Below are 20884 nucleotides of genomic sequence, written 5' to 3'. Positions count from 1 at the left end.
GCTGGTAGTGAATCTTTACTAGAATATAAATCATATTACATCACTTTCACAAACTGAGTTATTTTTAAACTAGAAACTTTTTTTTTTGACATAGACAAGACCTTCACAAATAAAATATGGAATTGGAGGAAGCCACTTCTGAAATAGATAGATCTCTTTTAAGTTTGATAACATAATCAGAAATCCAAAAGAGATGGCCAATAATAAGGTTTTATATTTCTATTTTGAGTTCTGCGCCATCCAAAAATATGAACACATCTAGTAACACCCACTAGAAAGGAGGAGATGATATTCCAGCTGGTGTGTTTTAAAGCATCTGTGATGCAGCATCACACATCTGAATGGCAAGAGTTAAGTAAGGTATTTAAATGCAACAGAGACTCTCCAATAATAATACCTTAATTTTGTTGTATCTAGTATGCAAAAGTAATAACTGCAAACGGATCTTTTCTTTTTTATTATCTTCCATAGGTTGATGTAACATTTCTTCTCCTCTTTGTAGAACTTCCTCAATCTGGGCTCTCTCCTCATCCATCTAAATTTTTAAAAGGAAAAAAAAAATGACTCAAAAGAAAAATGCATAAGGTCACTTCCTATCAGCTCCTAAGGAGGAAAACTAACCTACTTAGTATAGTGTAAGTCAAGATATGTTAACCTGAACGATCAAAAAATTTATGTTTTTTTAAAGATATTTTATATTTGAAGATAAAATATCTCAGAGTTTAGCAAACATTAGATAATACTAAGGATTATGTCTAGTTCAGAAACTGAGTCTATTTTCTTTTTAAGCACATGAATCATGTGACTCTTACATTGACACACATCAAAAAATCACATTTGAATCTGTTTCATCATGTTTGACAGATTATACGGGCAAACATCATTGATGTAAAAATAAAATTAATAGAGAAGAAAAATGAGAACACCACAGTTTTGAAATCTCCTTGAACCAACCTTTTCATCTTCATCACTAGATTCCAAGGGTTTTTCCACAAATTTTAACATATTTTCTATGTCATTTTCTAATTTTTCCAAGTCAGAGAAAGGCACACCAGTTTCAAATGTTTCAGTGGTGACCAAACATTGGTATAATGGTTCCTGAGCAATTAACAACTGTAGAAGGAAAAGAATTCTCTGAAAATAGATTTTTAATTTGACTTTCCATCATTAATCAGAGAGACAGGGTGTCAAAAGAGAAACTAACATTTTTTTAATTGACTTTCCTATTCAGCTCAGCTAACTTTGGTTTCATTCATTTATATGGCAATGATTTTACCAATTCAGACTTCTCTGAATGACCCGTTTTCTCCAAACTCTAGCCAGGGATGTGACGTAGTGTTGCAATTCACTGTGGCTGCCCAGAGTGTTGTGGCGTGGATTTGGAGACCACATGTGAGCATAGCAGGAAACTATGGCCATGATCCAGAAACTATCCTTACCATGGCCACAGAAAGGAAGAACAGCCACCCGGCCCCCAGGGCAGGGACACCTCACAGAATGTCTCCCAGTTAAGTTTCCTCAGTAGAATTCCCCTTGGATTTTCATATACAAACGTCAAAGAAGTGCATATTTCTCAATGTCATCTTTTCAGATAACATCTACGTAGAAAAATTTTATATTTGTTTAACTAAAACTCAATAAAACAATTTTAATAAAACTAAATGCAGATAAATACCATCTGGGGTTGGCTAAGTGTGGGAAAACTAGCACTCTCTCATAAAGCTCCCATTTATTACTCTGTTAATTAAAAATGTCTAAAGCTCTTTTTTAAATTTATAAAATCAGGTAGTACTTTCCTACATTAGGATTAAACTGTGAAATTATCTGTAACTTGTAGATTGGTCGTCATGTAAAACACAGAAAACAAGTTCTGTGGTGTGTGCAATGTGAACACATATATAGAGTGTGACCATAAAATAAAGGGTTTAATATTCATCCCTAGCTTGGGAATTAGTTTCATCATTTCATAACCAATTTTAACCTTTGACTGAGTCTTTGAAACCTTTTCTCAAATAGGTTATTTTCTTCAATACTAATTGCTTGTTTTCTCTCCTTCATATGCACAATCACAAATAAATACAGACAAATGCTCCATTCAAAGAAAAAGTGATTAAAAACATTTTAATTTAAAAATTGTTGGCCAGGTGCAGCAGCTCACACCTGTAATTCCAGCACTTTGGGAGGCCAAGGCGGGTAGATCACTTGAGGTCAGCAGCTCAAGACCAGCCTGGCCAAGATGGTGAAACTCTATTTCTCCTAAAAAAAAAATACAAAAATTAGCTGGGCGTGATGGCAGTTGCCCGTAATCCCAGCTACTCGGGAGGCTGAGGCAGGAGAATAGCTTGCACCCAGAAGGCGGAGGTTGCAGTGAGATCATGCCACTGCACTGCAGCCTGGGTGACAGAGAGAGAAAACAATAAAATTAAAATAATAAAACAAAATTGTTGATGTATGTACTGTATGACTATCATTTAGATATATACCCATAGGAAAAATGGTTTACTCTAAAAACATAATTACTCACTTTGGCACTTTTGATATGCTGAGACACCTTTTCAAAGTTCCTATTCAGCTCAGCTAACTTTGGTTCTACAAGCTCCCTGCTTGAGCTTCCACGGGCATTCATCAAAATAAGGGCTTGATCGCGGACATTTTCAACCTGGAGGTTGGCATCATCCAGCTCAGATACTAAACGCTAATTATAAGAAAACACAAAATTATCTCATGGGAAAAATCAAATCCAAACATGAGTGTGATGCTTATACAGAATGAAAGGTAGTTTAAATAAACATCTGGGATTCCCAGTAAGAGATTTCAGCATAATCAACCAGGTGAGAGCTGTTCACATAGGACTCATTGGAGAACACAGAGGTAAGTAATTCTCATTGGAAAATACAGAAGTAAGACTCACTGGAGAATACAAAAGTATGTAAGACTCATTGGAGACTACAGAAGTAAGACAGACTCATTGGAGAATACAAAAGTAAGTAGGACTCACTGGAGAATACAGAAGTAAGCAGCACTCAATGGAGAATACAAAAGTAAGCAAGACTCATCGGCATCTTATGTGAATAGCTCTTACTCTGGTTGATTGTGCTGAAATCTCTTACAAGTCTTTCAATTTCAAGTTCGTCTCTTAGTGAGTTTGTCTCTTATTGTCTGTTTCTCCCATCAAAATAAATGTTAATGAATCTAATGCTTGGGAGGAATGAGAGCGTAAGTAACTTAGAGCATTCCACAAGAGAAAACATGACAACAAAACATTCCACTCCCAAAAGTGTTACTGATGTCTCTATGTTTGCTACCTTCACGATTTCTTCCTGTTTATTTGCTGGTTTCTTTTCAATTTCATCCAATAGAGCTTCAGCTTGATAAAGCCAGGTACTTATGTGAGCCACATTTCCATCAAATATTTCGAGCTGGTTCTGATGGTTCTACAAAGGAATTAATAAAATGCTTACATAACCATATGAAATATTTAAGATGATAATCTTAAAAGAGATTTAAAAGACCTTCGAAGAGCAAACTGTATCATGAATTTAAAGAAGAGCTTTCACCTTCCTGCAGAGCTCTTCTTCAGTGAATAAATCTCATTCCTAAAAATGCACATCTATGGTGCTTAACACTTTTTAAATTTATTTGATTTAGACCTCAGCACAATAAAAAGTTGAAGTAGAATAAAAGGTGAAAGTTTCTTTTTCAATTTCAATGCAAGTTCATCTCTTAGTCCTTATTCTTATATTACAACTAATCTGATTTGCCCTCTTCAATCTTTTTTTTTTTCTTTTGAGATGGAGCCTTGCTCTGTCGCCAGGCTGGAGTAGAGTGGCGCAATCTCAGCTCACTGCAACCTCCACCTCCCGGGTTCAAGTGATTCTCCTGCCTCAACCTCCCGAGTAGCTGGGACTGCAGGTGTGCACCACCACACCCAGCTAATTTTTGTATTTTTAGCAGAGATGGGGTTTCACCATGTTGGCCAAGATGGTCTCGATCTCTTGACCTTGTGATCCACCTGCCTCAGCCTCCCAAAGTGCTGGGATTACAGGTGTGTGCTACCGCACCTGGCCCATATTTTTAAAAAACTCATTTAAGGAATAATTTTTTTAAATGACTAAAATATGAATTGAAAAAGATTCTGTATACTCTGCTCAAAGGACAGTGCCTTTGTCTCCTTACCTCAGTATCACCAGCCCTTAATATTACATCTGGCACAGACCACAGCAAGATGTACTGAAGCAGGACATGAAATGTGCTTGACAGAACAGATTTGAAAACAGAAGCAAGAGTTAAGCAGATTATGACTGGGAGAAACAGTTAATCTAAGGCAAGAAGTTAGAGTGTGACCAAAAAGGGTAACGAGACTTATGATGAAATTAACCTTTAGCAATTATATTTTGTTGGATAAAAGAAACTGGAAAATGCTTAGACAGTTAAAGTTTTTACAAAGAAAGAAATCATTAATCTATAATATGAAACATAGTTGAAAAAAGAAAATGTAGGCTGGGTGTGGTGGCTTACACCTGTAATCCAGTATTTTGGGAGGTCCCGATGGGAGGATCACTTGACCTCAGGAATTCAAGATCAGTCTGGACAACATGGTGAAACCCCCTCTCTACAAAAAATTAAAAAATTAGCCAGGTGTGGTGGTGCATGCTGGTAGTTCCAGCTACTCGCAAGGCTAAGGTGGAAGGATCACCTGAGCATGGAGAGGTCGAGGTTGCAGTGACCCATGATCATACCACTGCACTCCAGCATGGGTGACAGAGTGACACCCAGCCTCAAAAAAAAAAAAAAAAAAAGTGAACAAATAAACGATATAAAAATAAAAGAAAACAAACTTGCACTTGTACCCCCGAACTTAAAATAAACATTAAAAAAAAGAAAATGTGAACTAATAAATGATACAAGAAAATATCAACAGTGATCTGGATTCTAAGTAGGAAGAACTGATGAGCACCAGACTTGTTTACCCCTATTAAGCAGGTAAATCAAATGTTCTAACAGCACGAGAAGGATACTGCTTGAATGGAGAGTTTGAAAGGTATGGACTGAAATAAGGGCCATAGAATGTGAAATAAAGCTAGTACTTAAAAATTAATATATAAAATATTTAATGAGCATATTCTTGAGCCAAGAATCTCATATTCACTATTATATTCAATATTTAACAACTCTATTAGGTATATACTTTTGTTCTCATTCTCTATATATGGAAATATAAGCTTAGTAACATTAAGTAACTTAGCTAAGGTTAAACAGATAATAAGTCATGGACTGTGGATATAAATCTGTTAGAGATCAAGAGCAAAGCCCATGCTCTTCACTGCCCTACACATCCTGATGAATTTAAATAAATATTCAAACACACAATAATGTATTTTTGATGTCTCTATCCATTACCTAGTAATTCTATAAATTTGATAAAAGTCCTATCTCAGGTATTTCAGAATTAAAAAAAAATTATAAATGACAATGCCTTCCTCAGCAGGGGAGGGTGGGGTGGCCATATATTCACAGTTGGTATCATAGGAACATAAAACCACTATAAAAATTAAATGGTGACTATTTCCACGAGATAATTTACAGAGTAGTGGCATAACCAAAGACTAACACATATACAATATTTAATAATTATAATCATAGCAAAATCTAAAATTGGTTGTTTTGCATATAATTATTTAAGAGCACTACATGTTTAAGGATCATAATCAATCATTGCAAAACTGTATGAGATAGATATAATAATGTCCATTTTACAAATTAAACAACTGAGGTTTAGAGAATGTTTAAGTAACTTGACCAATGTTACCAAGCTAGTAGTGAAAACTTTTACATAGGCCATCAGATGCTAGAGCCTGTGCTCTTAACCAGTATGCCATTATTCAAACACTATAAAGATTTTATATAAAAATAGCTTCTGATAGTATGAAAATCAAATAAATATGAAATCATTAAAATGAAACAAATAAGGTGCATTTACTAAAATATGAAAGTACCTCATTCCATGCAGATCATGAATATTTAGAAACATTGTAAATTCTTTCTAGTTATTACCTTTCCAAAGAAAAAATAAAACCTAGTCTAATGAAATTAATTCACAAGCAAAACATCACTGTGACACACGGTAAACAGGATTTGAAATTTAATCAAAGTTGTATTCATTTAAAAAATAACTAGAAGAGAGGAGAAGATTTCATCATTAACTTTTTCCTGAGACATACCATCAAGGTATTGCACCAATCTTCAGTCCAGGTACGAACTCGGCTCCACCCAGCGTTAAGGACGCAGAGCCTCTCTTCTAAAATAGGCTCACTGCCCTCAATCAAGTTTTGCAGGGCTGCACTACTCTCTGTGATGGTATTTAAATCAGCTTTTCTCTTTTCCAGATCCTTCAGAACATTCTAGAAAATAAAAACACCAAGACCTACTTGATGCTTCAGAATATTATAGAAGTATATACAACCTTAAATTATTAAAAACTTTTCTGCCACATATACAAAGTAGTCCATGACTCCCTAGATAATTTACAATGTCAAAGTTTATAAAATTCCCAAACTTATTAACATAGTGAGAATTCTTAAGTTCCAAATGGAAAACAAAATGGGTAATTCAACAAATACCAATGAGTGTAACACACTCAGCTGTGGGAAAGCAATTATTTCATTTATTTAAATATAAATCCATTTATTACATATGAATGCCAATTACCTTCATCATCACTCTAAATGTAAAGGCTCAATTTCATTTTTAGTAACTACAAGCTGGCAAAGCAGAAGGATCCTAGAACTCACAACTTAAAAAAATTCACAATGAATTTATCTCCTAGATTACCAGAGGAAACTATCGATGTGTACTATAGGTACTTGCAAGGATAACATCTTATAGCTGGGTGATTTCACATATATTATGCGGAATAAACATTACAAAAAAACATTTCATGTCAGTAATTCACAAGAGAACAGCAAGTCTAAGCTTTGGTCTTACAAGTGTCATAAGTGCAAAGATAATACTCTGGATGATATGATGACAAAGTGATTGGCACGTTCGTAAGTTTCACCAGGCAAAGTATATAGTCACAGAATTATAGAGAGAGCATGAGTTCCACAATTAAAACTACAAAGCTCTTTCAATCAAAAAGCAATATGCATGTATCTACCCTACTGCTACTATTATTGACCATTTTTTAAATCAACATTTAAACCAATCATTTTAAGGAGCTCAAGTTTATATTTCTACATTAAATCACATCTTGGAAAGCATACCAATTACAAATTCACAAGTGAGTCCAGGTTTAAACACTCACTTGGCCATGTCAATTACTGGTATATTTATGAAGGAACTGAAATACTAGTTTCCAATGTTATTCTCTAGCAAGGGGGGAAAAAATAAAGGATACCCAATAGCCATGCTCTCAGCAATTATTAATAAGAATCTTTCATTTCTTCAGTGGGTATGTACTGATTGACTATAATAGCATTTAAGAACTATAAAAAATAATGACCTACAAGTAATTACACCTAAATAGTACACATACTTTTTTACAGTAAAAAAGATTACATTGAAAATAGTGATATTTAAGTTATGGAATAAAAACAGTATTCAGAAATGAAAATATTATTTAAGCTTTGCATTGAAAATAATTTTACAGAATCTTTAAGTGCAAATACATTAAAATGTTGTGAAATCTGCATGTTCCTTAAATCTGAAAAGACAATGATAAAAAGATGGTGGTTATGTTATTAATACATACTGATGTTTCATTTGATTTACTCTAATGAAGAGAACGTGCTGTGAATTTGTGACTTGTATATATCATCTTTATTATTTCAATTCTGAAATAAGATTAAATGGAAACTTAAGAGCATATTGTTCCAAAAGAAACAAATTTTTCATTGCTTTGAGTGTTTACCTAAAAAAGCTACGAGAATCAGCTGAAAAACAAATTGAATTTATGAGTACATGAACATGGATGTTTAAAAATTAAATATATAAAATCAATATCACCTATGTACCAACAATAAGCACTCTGTAAAAAAAACGAAAAGTATATTTTTACATAGCAATAAAAATAGATATGTAGGAATAAACTCCTGTGCATATATGAATAATGTTTATAAAGAAAAAAATCAAAACATGATGTAGGAATGTGAAATAATTTAGGACAAAAATGAGACATATATGTTACCAAATAGAATTAATATAACAAAGATATCAATTCTGCACTACACAAATATATGAATTCAAGGCAATTCAAATCAAAATTTCCAATAGAATTTAAGAATTTAACAATAAAAATTCTAAAGTTCATATAAGATATATACCAAAAATGAAGCATAAAGAGAGGGAACCCATTAACTGCAGTTAAAATATACTATAAAACATGGCTAAACATTCTAAAAACTGGTACATTTCATGGGGCCAGATCAGTGGAGCAGAAAACAACGAAATGCAACAGGAAAATAAGAATATATGAACTTAGCATGTCAAATCCATGGGGACAAGGTTAATTACTCAACCAATAGCACTAAGATAATTGGTTATCCTTTTGGAAAGAAGGTTAGAGCCTTAACTCACAAAATACACCAAAATAAATTCTGGAGAGATTAATGCATTAAAGGTAAAAAGATGAAACTATAAAAGAGCTAGCAGAGGAGGTAGCTCGCAAGATGGCCAAACAGGAACAGCTCCAGTCTGCAGCTCCCAGCAAGACCAACAAAGAATGCAGGCGATTTCTGCATTTCCAACAGAGGTACTTGGTTCATCTCACTGGAACTGGTTAGACAGTGGGTGCAGCCCACGGAGGGTGTCACTTCACCAGGGAAGCGCAAGGGGTTGGGGAACTCCCTCCCCTAGCCAAGGAAAGCCATGAGGGACTGCGCCATGAGGAATGGTGCTATCCAGCCAAGATACTACATTTTTCTCAAGGCCTTCACAACCCACAGACCCAGAGATTCCCTCAGGTGCCTACATCACCAGGGCCCTGGGTTTCAAGCACAAAACTGGGCAGCCGATTGGGGAGACACCAAGCTAGCTGCAGGAGTTTTCGTTTTTTTTTTCATACCCCAGTGGTGCCTGGAACACCAGCAAGACGGAACCATTCACTCCCCTGGAAAGGGGACTGAAGCCAGGGAGCCAAGTGGTCTAGCTCAGCAGATCCCATCCCCATGGAGCCCAGCAAGCTAAGATCCAACGGCTAGAAATTCTCGCTGCCAGGACAGCAGTCTGAAGTCGACCTGGAATGCTGGAGCTTGGTGGTGAGAAGGGCATCCACCATTACTGAGGCTTGAGTAGGCAGTTTTCCCCTCACAGTGTAAACAAAGCCTCCAGGAAGTTCAAACTGGGCAGAACCCACCACAGCTCAGAAAAGCCACTGTAGCCAGACTGTCTCATCTCCGAAAGAAATGCAGCAGCCCCAGCAAGGGGCTTATAGAGAAAACTCCCATCTGCCTGGGACAGAGCACCTGGGGGAAAGGGCAGCTGTGAGCAAAGCTTCAGCAGACTTAAACGTTCCTGCCTGCCGGCTCTGAAGAGAGCAGCGGATCTCCCAGCACAGAGCTCGAACTCTGCTAAGGGACAGACTGCCTCCTCAAGTGGGTCCCTGACCCCTGTGCCTCCTGACTGGGAGACACTTCCCAGCAGGGGTCAACAGACACCTAATATAGAAGAGCTCCAGCTGGTATCTGGCGAGTGCCCCTCTGGAACGAAGCTTCCAGAGGAAGGAGCAGGGAGCAATCTTTGCTATTCTGCAGCTTCCCCTGCTGATACCCAGGCAAACAGGTCTGGGGTGGACCTCCAGCAAACTCCAGCAGACCTGCAGCAGAGGGGCCTGTTAGAAGGAAAACTAACAAACAAAAAGCAACAACATTAACATCAACAAAAAGAATGACCATGCAAAAACCCCATTCGAAGGTCACCAACATCAAAGATCAAAGGTAGATAAATCCACAAAGATGAGGAAAAACCAGCGCAAAAATGCTGTAAATTCCAAAAACCAGGATGTCTCTTCTCCTCCAAAGAATCAGAACTCCTTGCTAGCAAGGGAACAAAACCAGTTGGAGAATGAGTTTGATGAACTGACAGAAGTAGGCTTTAGAAAGTGGGTAATAACAAACTCCTCCAAGCTAAAGGAGCAAGTTCTAACCCAATGCAAGGAAGCTAAGAACCTTGAAAAAAAGGTTACAGAAACTGCTAACTAGAACATAAATGACCTGATGAAGCTGAAAACACAGCACGAAAACTTCATGAGGCATATACAAGTATCAATAGCTGAATAAATCAAGCGGAAGAAAGCATATCAGAGATTGAAGATCAACTTAATAAAATAAAGTGTGAAGATAAGATTAGAGAAAAAAGAATGAAAATGAACAAACAAAGCCTCCAAGAAATAAGAGACTATGTGAAAAAACCAAACCTACATTTGATTGGTGTACCCAAAAGTGACAGAGAGAATGGAACAAAGTTGGAAAACACACTTCAAGATATTATGCAAGAGAACGCCTCGAACCTAGCAAGACAGGCCAACATTCAACTTTAGGAAATACAGAGAATGCCACAAAGATACCCCTCCTCAGGAAGAGCAACCCCAAGACACATAATCATCAGATTCACCAAGGTTGAAATGAAGGAAAAAATGTTAAGGGCAGCCAGAGAGAAAGGTCAGGTTACCCACAAAGAGAAGCCCATCAGACTAATGCAGATCTCTTTGCAGAAAACCTACAAGCCAGAAGAGAATGGGGGCCAATATTCAACATTCTTAAAGAAAAGAATTTTCAACCCAGAATTTCATATTCAGCTGAACTAAGCTTCATAAGCAAAGGAGAAATAAAATCCTTTACAGACAAGCAAATGCTGAGATATTCTGTCACCATGAGGCCTGCCTTACAAGAACTCCCGAAGTAAGCACTAAATACGGAAATGAAAAACCAGTTCCAGCCACTGCAAAAACATACCAAAATGTAAAGACCATGGACACTATGAAGAAACTGCATCAACTAATGGGCAAAATAACCAGATAATATCATAATGACAGGATCAAATTCATACATAACAATATTAACCTTAAATGTAAATGGGCTAAATGTCCCAATTAAAAGACACAGACTGGCAAACTGGATAAACAGCCAAGACCCATCAGTGTGCTGTATTCAGGAGACCCATCTCTTGTGCAAAGACACACATAGACTCAACATAAAGGGATGGAGGAATATTTACCAAACAAATGGAAAGCAAAAAAAAAATGCGGGGGTTGCAATCCTAGTCTCTGATAAAACAGACTTTAAACCAACAAAGATCAAAAAAGACAAAGAAGGGCATAACATAGTGGTAAAGGGATCAATGCAACAAGAAGAGCTAACTATCCTAAATATATATGCACCCAATACAGGAGGACCCAGATTCATAAAGCAAGTTCTTAGAGACCTACAAAGAGACTTAGACTTCCACACAATAATAGGGGGAGACTTTAACGCCCAACTGTCAATATTAGACAGATCAGTGAGGCAGAAAATTAACAAGGATATTCAGGACTTGAACTCAGCTCTGTACCAAGTGGAACTAATAGACATATATAGAACTCTCCACCCCAAATCAACAGAATATACATTCTTCTCAGCACCACATAGCACTTATTCTAAAATTGACCACATAATTGGAAGTAAAACACTTCTCAGCAAATACAAAAGAACAGAAATCGTAACAAACAGTCTCTCAGACCACAGTGCAATCAAATTAGAACTCAGGATTAAGAAAATCACTCAAAACCGCACAACTACAAGGAAACTGCACAACCTGCTCCTGAATGACTTCTGGGTAAATAACAAAATTAAGGCAGAAGTAAATAAGTTCTTTGAAACCAATGGGAACAAAGACAAAACATAACAGAATCTCTGGGACACAGCTAAAGCAGTGTTTAGAGGGAAATTTATAGCACTAACTGCCCACATGAGAAAGCTGGAAAGATCTAAAATCAACACCCTGATATCACAATTAAAAGAACTAGAGAAGCAAGAGCAAAACAAATTCAAAAGCTAGCAGAAGACAGAAATAACTAAGAGCAGAGCAGAACTAAAGGAGATAGAGACACAAAAACCCTTCAAAAAAATCAATGAACCCAGGAGCTGGTTTTTTGAAAAGATTAATGAAATAGATAAGCCACTAGCCAGACTAATAAAGAAGAAAAGAGAGAAGAATCAAATAGTCACACACAAAAAAAAGATAAAGGGGATATCACCAATGATCCCACAGAAATACAAACTACCATCAGAAAATACTATAAGCACCTCTACAAAAATGAACTAGAAAATGTAGAAGAAATGGATAAATCCCAGGACACATACACCCTCACAAGACTAAACCAGGAAGAAGTTGTATCCCTGAATAGACCAACAACAAGTTCTGAAACTGAGGCAATAATTAATAGCCTACCAATCAACAAAAGCCCAGGACCAGATGGATTCACAGCTGAATTCTAACAGAGGTACTAAGAGGAGCTGGTACCATTCCTTCTGAAACTATTCCAAACAATAGAAAAAGAGGGACTCCTCCCTAATTCATTTTATGAGGCCAGTATTATCCTGATACCAAAACCTGGCAGAGACAAAACACAAAAAAGAAAATTTCAGGCCAGTATCCCTGATGAACATCGATGCGATAATCCTCAATAAAATGCTGGCAAACTGAATCCAGCAGCATATCAAAAAGTGTATCCACCATGATCAAGTCGGCTTCATCTCTGGGATGCAAGGCTAGTTCAATGCAAATCAATAAATGTAATCCATACACAAATCAATAAACGTAATCCATCACATAAGCAGAACCAATGACACAAACCACATGATTATCTCAATAGATGCAGAAAAGGCCTTCGATAAAATTCAACACTCCTTCATGCTAAAAAACACTTAATAAACTAGGTATTAATTGAACATATCTCAAAATAATAAGAGCTATTTATGACAAACCCACAGCCAATATCATATTGAATGGGCAAAAGCTGAAAGCATTCCTTTTGAAAACTGTCACAAGAAAAGGATGCCCTCTCTCACCACTCCTATTCAATATAGTATTGGAAGTTCTGGCCAGGGCAATCAGGAAAGAGAAAGAAATAAAGCGTATTCAAATAGGAAGAGAAGAAGTCAAATTGTCTCTGTTTGCAGATGACATAATTGTATATTTAGAAAACCCCATAGTCTCAGCCCAAAAACTCCTTAAACTGATATGCAATTTCAGCAAAGTCTCAGGATACAAAATCAATGTGCAAAAATCACAAGCATTCTTATACACCAATAACAGAGAGCCAAATCATGAGTGAACTCCCATTCACAATTGCTGCAAAGAGAATTAAATAGCTAGGAATACAACTTACAAGGGATGTGAAGGACCTCTTCAAGGAGAACTACAAACCACTGCTCAATGAAATAAGAGAGGACACAAACAAATGGAAAAACATTCCATGCTCATGGATAGGAAGAATCAATATTGTGAAAATGGCCATACTGCTCAAAGTAATTTTTAGATTCAATGCTATTCCCATCAAGCTACCATTGACTTTCTTCACAGAATTAGAAAAAAACACTTTAAATTTCATATGGAACCAAAAAGAGCCCATATAGCCAAGAAAATCCTAAGCAAAAAGAACAAAGCTGGAGGCATCCAGCTGACTTCAAACTACACTATCAGGCTACAGTAACCAAAACAGCATGGTACTGGCACCAAAACAGATATATAGACCAATGGAACAGAACAGAGGCCTCAGAAATAATACCACACGTCTATAACTAACTGATCTTTGACAAACCTGACAAAAACAAGCAATAGGGAAAGGATTCCCTATTTAATAAATGGTGTTGGAAAAACAGGCTAGCCATATGCAGAAAACTAAAACTGGACCCCTTCCTTACACCTTATACAAGAATTAACTCAAGATGGATTAAAGACTTAAACGTAAGACCTAAAACCATAAAAACCCTAGAAGAAAACCTAGGCAATACCATTCAGGACACTGGCATGGGCAAAGAGTTCATGATTAAGACACCAAAAGCAATGGCAACAAAAGCCAAAATTGACAAATAAGATCTATAAACTAAAGAGCTTCTGCAGAGCATAAGAAAGTACCATCATAGTGAACAGGCAACCTAGAGACTGGGAGAAAGTTTTTGCAATCTATCCATCTGACAAAGGGCTAATATCCTGAATCTACAAGGAACTTGAACAAATTTACAAGAAAAAACAAACAACTCCATCAAAAAGTAGGTGAAGGATATGAACAGGCACTTCTCAAAAGAAGACATTTATGTGGCCAACAAACATATGAAAAAAAGCTCATTATCACTGGTCATTAGAGAAGTGCAAATCAAAACTACAATGAGATACCATCTCACACCAGGTAGAATGGCGATTATTAAAAAGTCAGGAAACAACAGATGCTGGAGAGGATGTGGAGAAACAGGAACACTTTTACACTGTTGGTGGGAGTGTAAATTAGTTCAACCATTATGGAAGAGGTGATTCCTCAAGGATCTAGAACTAGAAATATCATTTGACCCAGAAATCCCAGTACTGGGTATATACTCAAAGGATTATAAATCATTCTACTCTAAAGACATGCCCACGTATGTTTATTGCAGCACTATTCACAATAGCAAAGACTTGGAATCAACCCAAATGCCCATCAATGTTAGACTGGATAAAGAAAATGTGGCACATATACATCTTAGAATACTATGTAGCTATTAAAAATGTGATTTCATGTCCTTTGCAGGGACCTGGATGAAGTTGGAAACCATCATTCTCAGTAAACTAACACAGGAACAGAAAACCAAACACCACATGTTCTCACTCTTAAGTGGGAAATGAACAATGAGAACACATGGACACAGGAAGGGTAACATCACACACTGGGGCCTGTTGGGGGCTGGAGGGCTAGGGGAGGGGTAGCATTAGGAGAAATACCTAAGGTAGATGACGGGTTGATAAGTGTGGCAAATGACCATGGCACGTGTATACCTATGTAACAAACTTGCACGTTCCGCACATGTATCCCAGAACTTAAAGTATAACAATTAAAAAAAAAAAAAAAGCTAGTAGAAAAAAATTAGTGAATAATTAAATGAACCTGGAGTAGAGGTGGTCTTTCTAAGCACTAAAGGCAGAAATAATGAAGAAAAAGATGGATTTTGTTCATTAAAAAATATTCAGAAGGATTTACTTTTTTTCAAAAAAAGAAAAACTAAAAAAACAAAAAAGGAAGCTACAGTAATAAAAAAAAATATTTGCAATCAAACACAACTCACTAAGCATTGATAATCAGAACAGATAAAAAGCTCCGAATTAAAAGACCAATTTGGTGATAAAAAATGGTCAGAATTAGAGGAAAAAGTGGTATTTCTAACAGCGCTATAGAAGACCTATAAAATTGTCAAAAATGTTCTAATTAAATAACCAAAACATGATGTCAAGTGGAAATCCTCATTAGCATGTGGTGGGTGCACTATTTCTGAAGGACAATTGCATAATATGTGTAAGACTTAAAAATTGATATATTCCTGTCCCTTGATCAATACTTTTAGGGTTAAGAATTTGTCCTCAGGAAATAATTATGAATGTATGATATGGTTTAGTATATTCACCATAGCATTATCTATAATAGTGAAAATAGTAATAATTTAAATGGACATGAATAGAAAAATGAGAAAATAAAAAAATTAAGAATGAAATACTATGCATATCTCTAATATGCTATACAAAAACAAGTATAGGTAAAGAAAAATGCCAAAGATGTAAGTTTTTAAAAGAAGGTCAATAAATACTAGTTACAATAAAATTTATTTTTAAATATATGCTTTTGCATGTGCACATCGAAATGTGCTCAAAAAAATGAAAAAAATAACAGTATTGTTTGATTATAGGTGATTTTTGCTCCTGTTTTTTTGTATTACATTAAGCAAATTTCATTCAAATAGCTTCTATTACTTATGTTACTAATTGAAAAAGTAATGATTTTCAAAGTATACTGCATGAGGAAGATAATATGTCCTTGAAAAACTTAAATTTAACAAAAATAAAGTTTGGTGTCTTTGTTTTGCATTCATCCACAACACACCGATGACTTGCAATGCTCATTTCCCTCATACATTCCTTTCTTCACTTCCTTTACACTCACACAGCTCATGGCATGAACACGCTTTTCATGAGCTTTTTTCTAAACTGAGAATAGTCTTTCCAGTGTCTACTATCTTAACTTTCTCCCAGCTGTCATCTCCACAGAGCATTCAAAGTAAGCAGGAGTTGTGTCGCCCCACAACCTCTCAGCAAGGCCCTTCTCCTCAAGCCCACAGCAAATGTGTAGAGCTGTAGAGGGTGTCAAACTGATACTTGTGGCTTTATATAAACATCAGTCACAGTATTGATCATGTATATTCAGCACTTCCCACTAGTATACTTGCTTCTTTCTCAGGAAAGAGATTTAGGAAAACAGAATGCCTTGTTAAAAGAACTACTCGTGTTCCATTCAATTCTTTGTCTACTGCAGAAGCCAGAACCAGCAAATCAACTTTCTAATCTCTGTGATTTCAAAATACAGGGTTAAAGAAAACTCTTGTATTGATTTTTTAAAATTCTATTCCTATATTCTTTACATCTGTAAGTTTGCAATAGAAAGATTAGTTATTGGTTTTAAAATGTTATTAAAGAAGAATTAAACTCAGCACAATTCTTTGTAAATACTCTGTAAATATGTGTCATTGATTTTAAAGGTGGTGAATTAGGCTTTTAAGTACTATATAAACATAATACCTATAAAGGCCTTGATGATCCATGAATGTAATGCTTTTGGAATCAAGATAAAAATATCTTATTAAAAGAGCTGTTTTACAAATAACCCCATTAAAAAGTGGGCAAAGAAAATGAACAGACACTTCACAAAAGACATACTAGCAGCCAACAACACATGAAAAAATGCTCAACATCACTAACATTAGAGAAATGCAAATTGAAACCACAATGAGATACCATCTCACACCATTCAGAATGGCTATTATTAAAAAGTCAAAAAATAACAGATGTTGGCAAGGTTGCAGAGAAAAAGGAACACTTTTATACTGTTGGTGGGAATGTAAATTAGTTCAGCCTCTGTGGAAGGCAGTTTAGAAATCTCTCAAAGAACTTCAAACAGAATTCAGATTACCGATACAGAAATCTGATTACTGGGTATATAGGCAAAGGAAAATAAACTGTTCTACCAAAAAGACACATGCACTCATATGTTCATCAGCACTATTCACAAGAGCAAGGACATGTCATCAACCTAGGTGCCCATCAATGGTGGATTGGATAAAGAAAATGTGATACATACACACCATGGAATACTATACAACCATAAAAAAGAATGAAATCATGTCCATTACAGCAACATGGATGCAGCTGGAGGCCATTATCCTAAGTGAATTAATGGAGGAATGGGAAACCAATTACCACATGTTCTCTCTTACAAGTGGGAGTTAAACATTGGGTACGCAAGGCCATAAAGAAGGGAACGATAAACACTGGGGACTAGTAGAGGGGCGAGAAACAGAGGGAGGCATGAGCTGAAAAACTACCTAGTGGGTATGATGCTCACTACCTGGGTGATGGGATCATTCATACCCCAAACCTCAGCATTACACAATATATCCATGTAACAAACCTATACGTGTACCCCTTAATCTAAAAGTAGAAATTATAAAGAAAATAAAATATAATCATTGTTTTTAAAATATTTTTTCTTAGGACAGAGAAGTGGAAAAACAATGCAAAAAAGAAAAGGCTAGATTTAATATGAAATGGAGGGACATGGTATCCAACCAGGTCGCCCAGAACAAATGCCATGTTATGCTGGCATCATGCTGATATTTCATCTGAACTGCAACTTACTTTAGCCCAGGAAATTTCTGTATCCAAGTCACCAAGCAGACCTTCTGAAGTGGACTTCTGTACCAATTCAGTTTCAGTAGCAGAAAGCCATTCAGAGAGAGAAGCAGCCTCTTTCTTCATTTTCCGGGCCAACTGTGATGCTCTTTCCAGATCCTGTTTTCCTTCTGTCACCTGAGACGGAGAGAGAGACAGGGAGAGACTGAGACTGAGATGGGAATGAACATAAATGAGAATGAATCAGAATGTTAACTAAAGATCCAAACTGATTCATATATAACCCCCAAGACATACATAACCTTTGTCTTAGCACCTTTCAATCCTCTAAGCTTGTATTTCTGCAAGGAGGCAATATACTGTAGTGGTTAAGTGCCAGGCAATCCTGGGTTTTCATCTTAGCTCTATCATTAATTTCCTAAGTGACACTGGCAGAGGGATAGCCCTCAAAAGATTGGGATGAGGCTGGGCGCAGTGGCTCATGTCTATAATCCCAGCACTTTGGGAGGCCGAGGCAGGCAAATCTTTTGAGTCCAAGAGTTCAAGACCAGCCTGGGAAACATGACAAGACCTCATTTCTACAAAAAATACAAAAAATTAGCCAGTATGGTGGTGCATGCCCGTAGTTCCAGCTGATCAGTAGGCTGAGGTGGGAGAATCGCTTGAGCCCTGGAGGCTGGGGCTGCAGTGAGCCGTGATCCTGCCATTGCACTCCAGACTGGGCAACAGAGCAAGACCCCGTCCCAAAAAAAAAAAAAAAGATTGTTATGAGTATTAAGCGAGAAAAACACACATAAAGGGGCAGAAATAAAGTTAAAAAACCACTAGTATCTATTATAATTTTGAACATAAGATATCTTAGAATCCTCTCCATGAAGGAAATATACTGTATTATAGTAACTTGAGGGGAAAATAGCAACATTTTCGCAATTATACGTTTTATAATTAACCACTTTAACTTAAAATGCAATACATGACTATACAACCTAAACCTTATTATTATTTTACTCTTGTTGTTGACAGAAAATAAATGAACTTAACTAACATTTACCAAGCTCTTAATACAGCTTCCGTGTTGTGCTAAGGAATCTTACACATGTATGCAATAAAAATTCACAAAGCCTCTTTCTACTTTATGGATAATGAAAATGAAACTTAAAGAGATTAAGGCCAAGGCCAGGGTGGTACAATCTTTGGATTGAGCCATGCCATTCTGGCTTCTACCGCCATCACTCCCAGACATTGCCCTTGCTAAGTTCAATAATGACCCCAATGGCAACTGATCTAATAAATATGTTTACATGGACGTCATATTTAACTTTCAAAATATCCAAAACAGGTAACTACACTCATTGTCAAAATACCATCTTCCCCTAGCTTTCCAGACCTGGTACTCACCTGTGTCCCTACCACTTCTTGCTACTTATATTAGTTTCTTTTGCAAGCTCATCTTCCTGAGATTTCTTACTAAATGATGTAATTCTTAAGACTTGGTTGAGGGCCCTGTTCTTTCACTATATCCTGTTCCTAGACAATCTATCATCCCTGATTACTTTAATTACCACCTCTACACAGATGACTCATAAAATCCACCTCTTCAGTCCAGATATATTCTCCAGACCTGAATAACCATGTGAGTACCCGACATTTCCAATTAACATTCTCAAAGGTACTTAAAATGTCAACATGTCCAATACATACCTGTGATTTCTGCATGCTTCTACCTTTTTTTTTTTTTTTTTTTTTTTGAGACAGAGTTTCACTCTTGTTGCCTAGGCTGGAGTGCAGTGGTGCGATCTTGACTCACCGCAAACTCAGCCTCCCAGGTTCAAGTGATTCTCCTGCCTCAGCCTCCCGAGTAGCTGGGATTACAGGCACACGCCACCACACTCAGCAAATTTTTTTTTTTTTTTGAGTGGAGACGGGTTTTTGCCATGTTGGCCGGGCTGGTCTCAAACCCCTGACCTCAGGTGATCCACCACCCTGGCCTCCCAAATTGCAAAGATTACAGGCATAAGCCACCACACCCGGACCTCTATCTTTTCTTATAGCACCCATCTCAATGGCCACACCATCCACATTATCAAGCCAGAAACCCAGGAGTCATCCTTCATCTCTCCTCCTGGACCAAGTCCTGTTGATTTCACTTCCTACATATGTCTGAAATCAATTCACTCACTCCATCTCCACTCTCCATCCTAGTTCAAGGTACAACCATCTCTCACCAAGAGTACAACAATGACTTCCTAACTAGTCTCCTCACATCCACTCCAGCCTCTCTCCAACTCCTCTTCCAAAATGCAGTGAGTAATCCTTTAAAAGACATATCTGAGTATGTGATTTGCCTACTACAACCTGTGCAATAACTGCTTAAGACACAGACTTTAATCTGTAACACAAACTCTATGACATTGGCAGGATTTCGTCTAATCCTGTCTCCCTAGCACCATGTTCCCCATACTGGCTCTCTCTGCTCTAGCCACATAAATGTACCACACTGCCTCCTGCCTTAGAGCTTTTATATATACTGTTTTATCAATCTCGAAATCTCCTCTGGTTTCACCCAGGTTACTCCTACCCAGACTTCAGATCTCAGCTTATGCATCACCTCCTCAGGGAAGCCTTCCTAACACAAGACTGGATGAAACCCCCCTTTACCTATACTCTTAAAGAACCATGTACATTCTTTATAACTCTTCAGACTGATAATGTGACATCATTTCATGTAACTACTCAATGAACTCCTCTTTCACTACCCTAAGTTCCATTAGACAAAGAGACAATTTATATCTTTCCTCACCATTGTCTCTTTGTATAATTTCTGACACAGAGTAAAATCTCAATTGAGTGAAACTTTAAATGATAAAATTAATTAATACTAAAATTCTGGTCACAATTGGAGAATTAGTGCAAAAACCAGCAATACCATTCCATTCATAAAATGCCCAGTCAGTGAATAAATATAATAATATTTAATGAATAA

At 36.7% G+C, this 20884-nt stretch overlaps 1 protein-coding gene across 10 annotated transcripts in view; it reads right to left on the bottom strand.

Moving 5' to 3' along the window:
• Positions 1–20884, bottom strand: part of UTRN (utrophin) — a 575792-nt gene that overhangs the window by 336652 nt on the left and 218256 nt on the right. For 7 of the 10 annotated variants that reach the window (XM_063666718.1, XM_063666719.1, XM_054489969.2 and 4 more), the window contains 6 exons: positions 17908–18078; positions 6222–6401; positions 3306–3434; positions 2525–2695; positions 955–1113; positions 398–535 (listed from right to left, as the gene is read on the bottom strand). In XM_063666718.1, the coding sequence (XP_063522788.1) occupies positions 398–535; positions 955–1113; positions 2525–2695; positions 3306–3434; positions 6222–6401; positions 17908–18078 (948 nt within the window). The remainder of the gene's footprint in view (positions 1–397; positions 536–954; positions 1114–2524; positions 2696–3305; positions 3435–6221; positions 6402–17907; positions 18079–20884) is intronic. The other 3 variants (XM_063666723.1, XM_063666724.1, XM_063666721.1) reach the window with 1 other exon arrangement.

The sequence above is a fragment of the Pongo pygmaeus genome, chromosome 5, assembly GCF_028885625.2.
Source record: "Pongo pygmaeus isolate AG05252 chromosome 5, NHGRI_mPonPyg2-v2.0_pri, whole genome shotgun sequence".
Lineage (NCBI taxonomy): Eukaryota > Metazoa > Chordata > Mammalia > Primates > Hominidae > Pongo > Pongo pygmaeus.
Note: the sequence above shows the minus strand (reverse complement) of the source record. Positions and strands in the feature narration are given on the sequence as shown.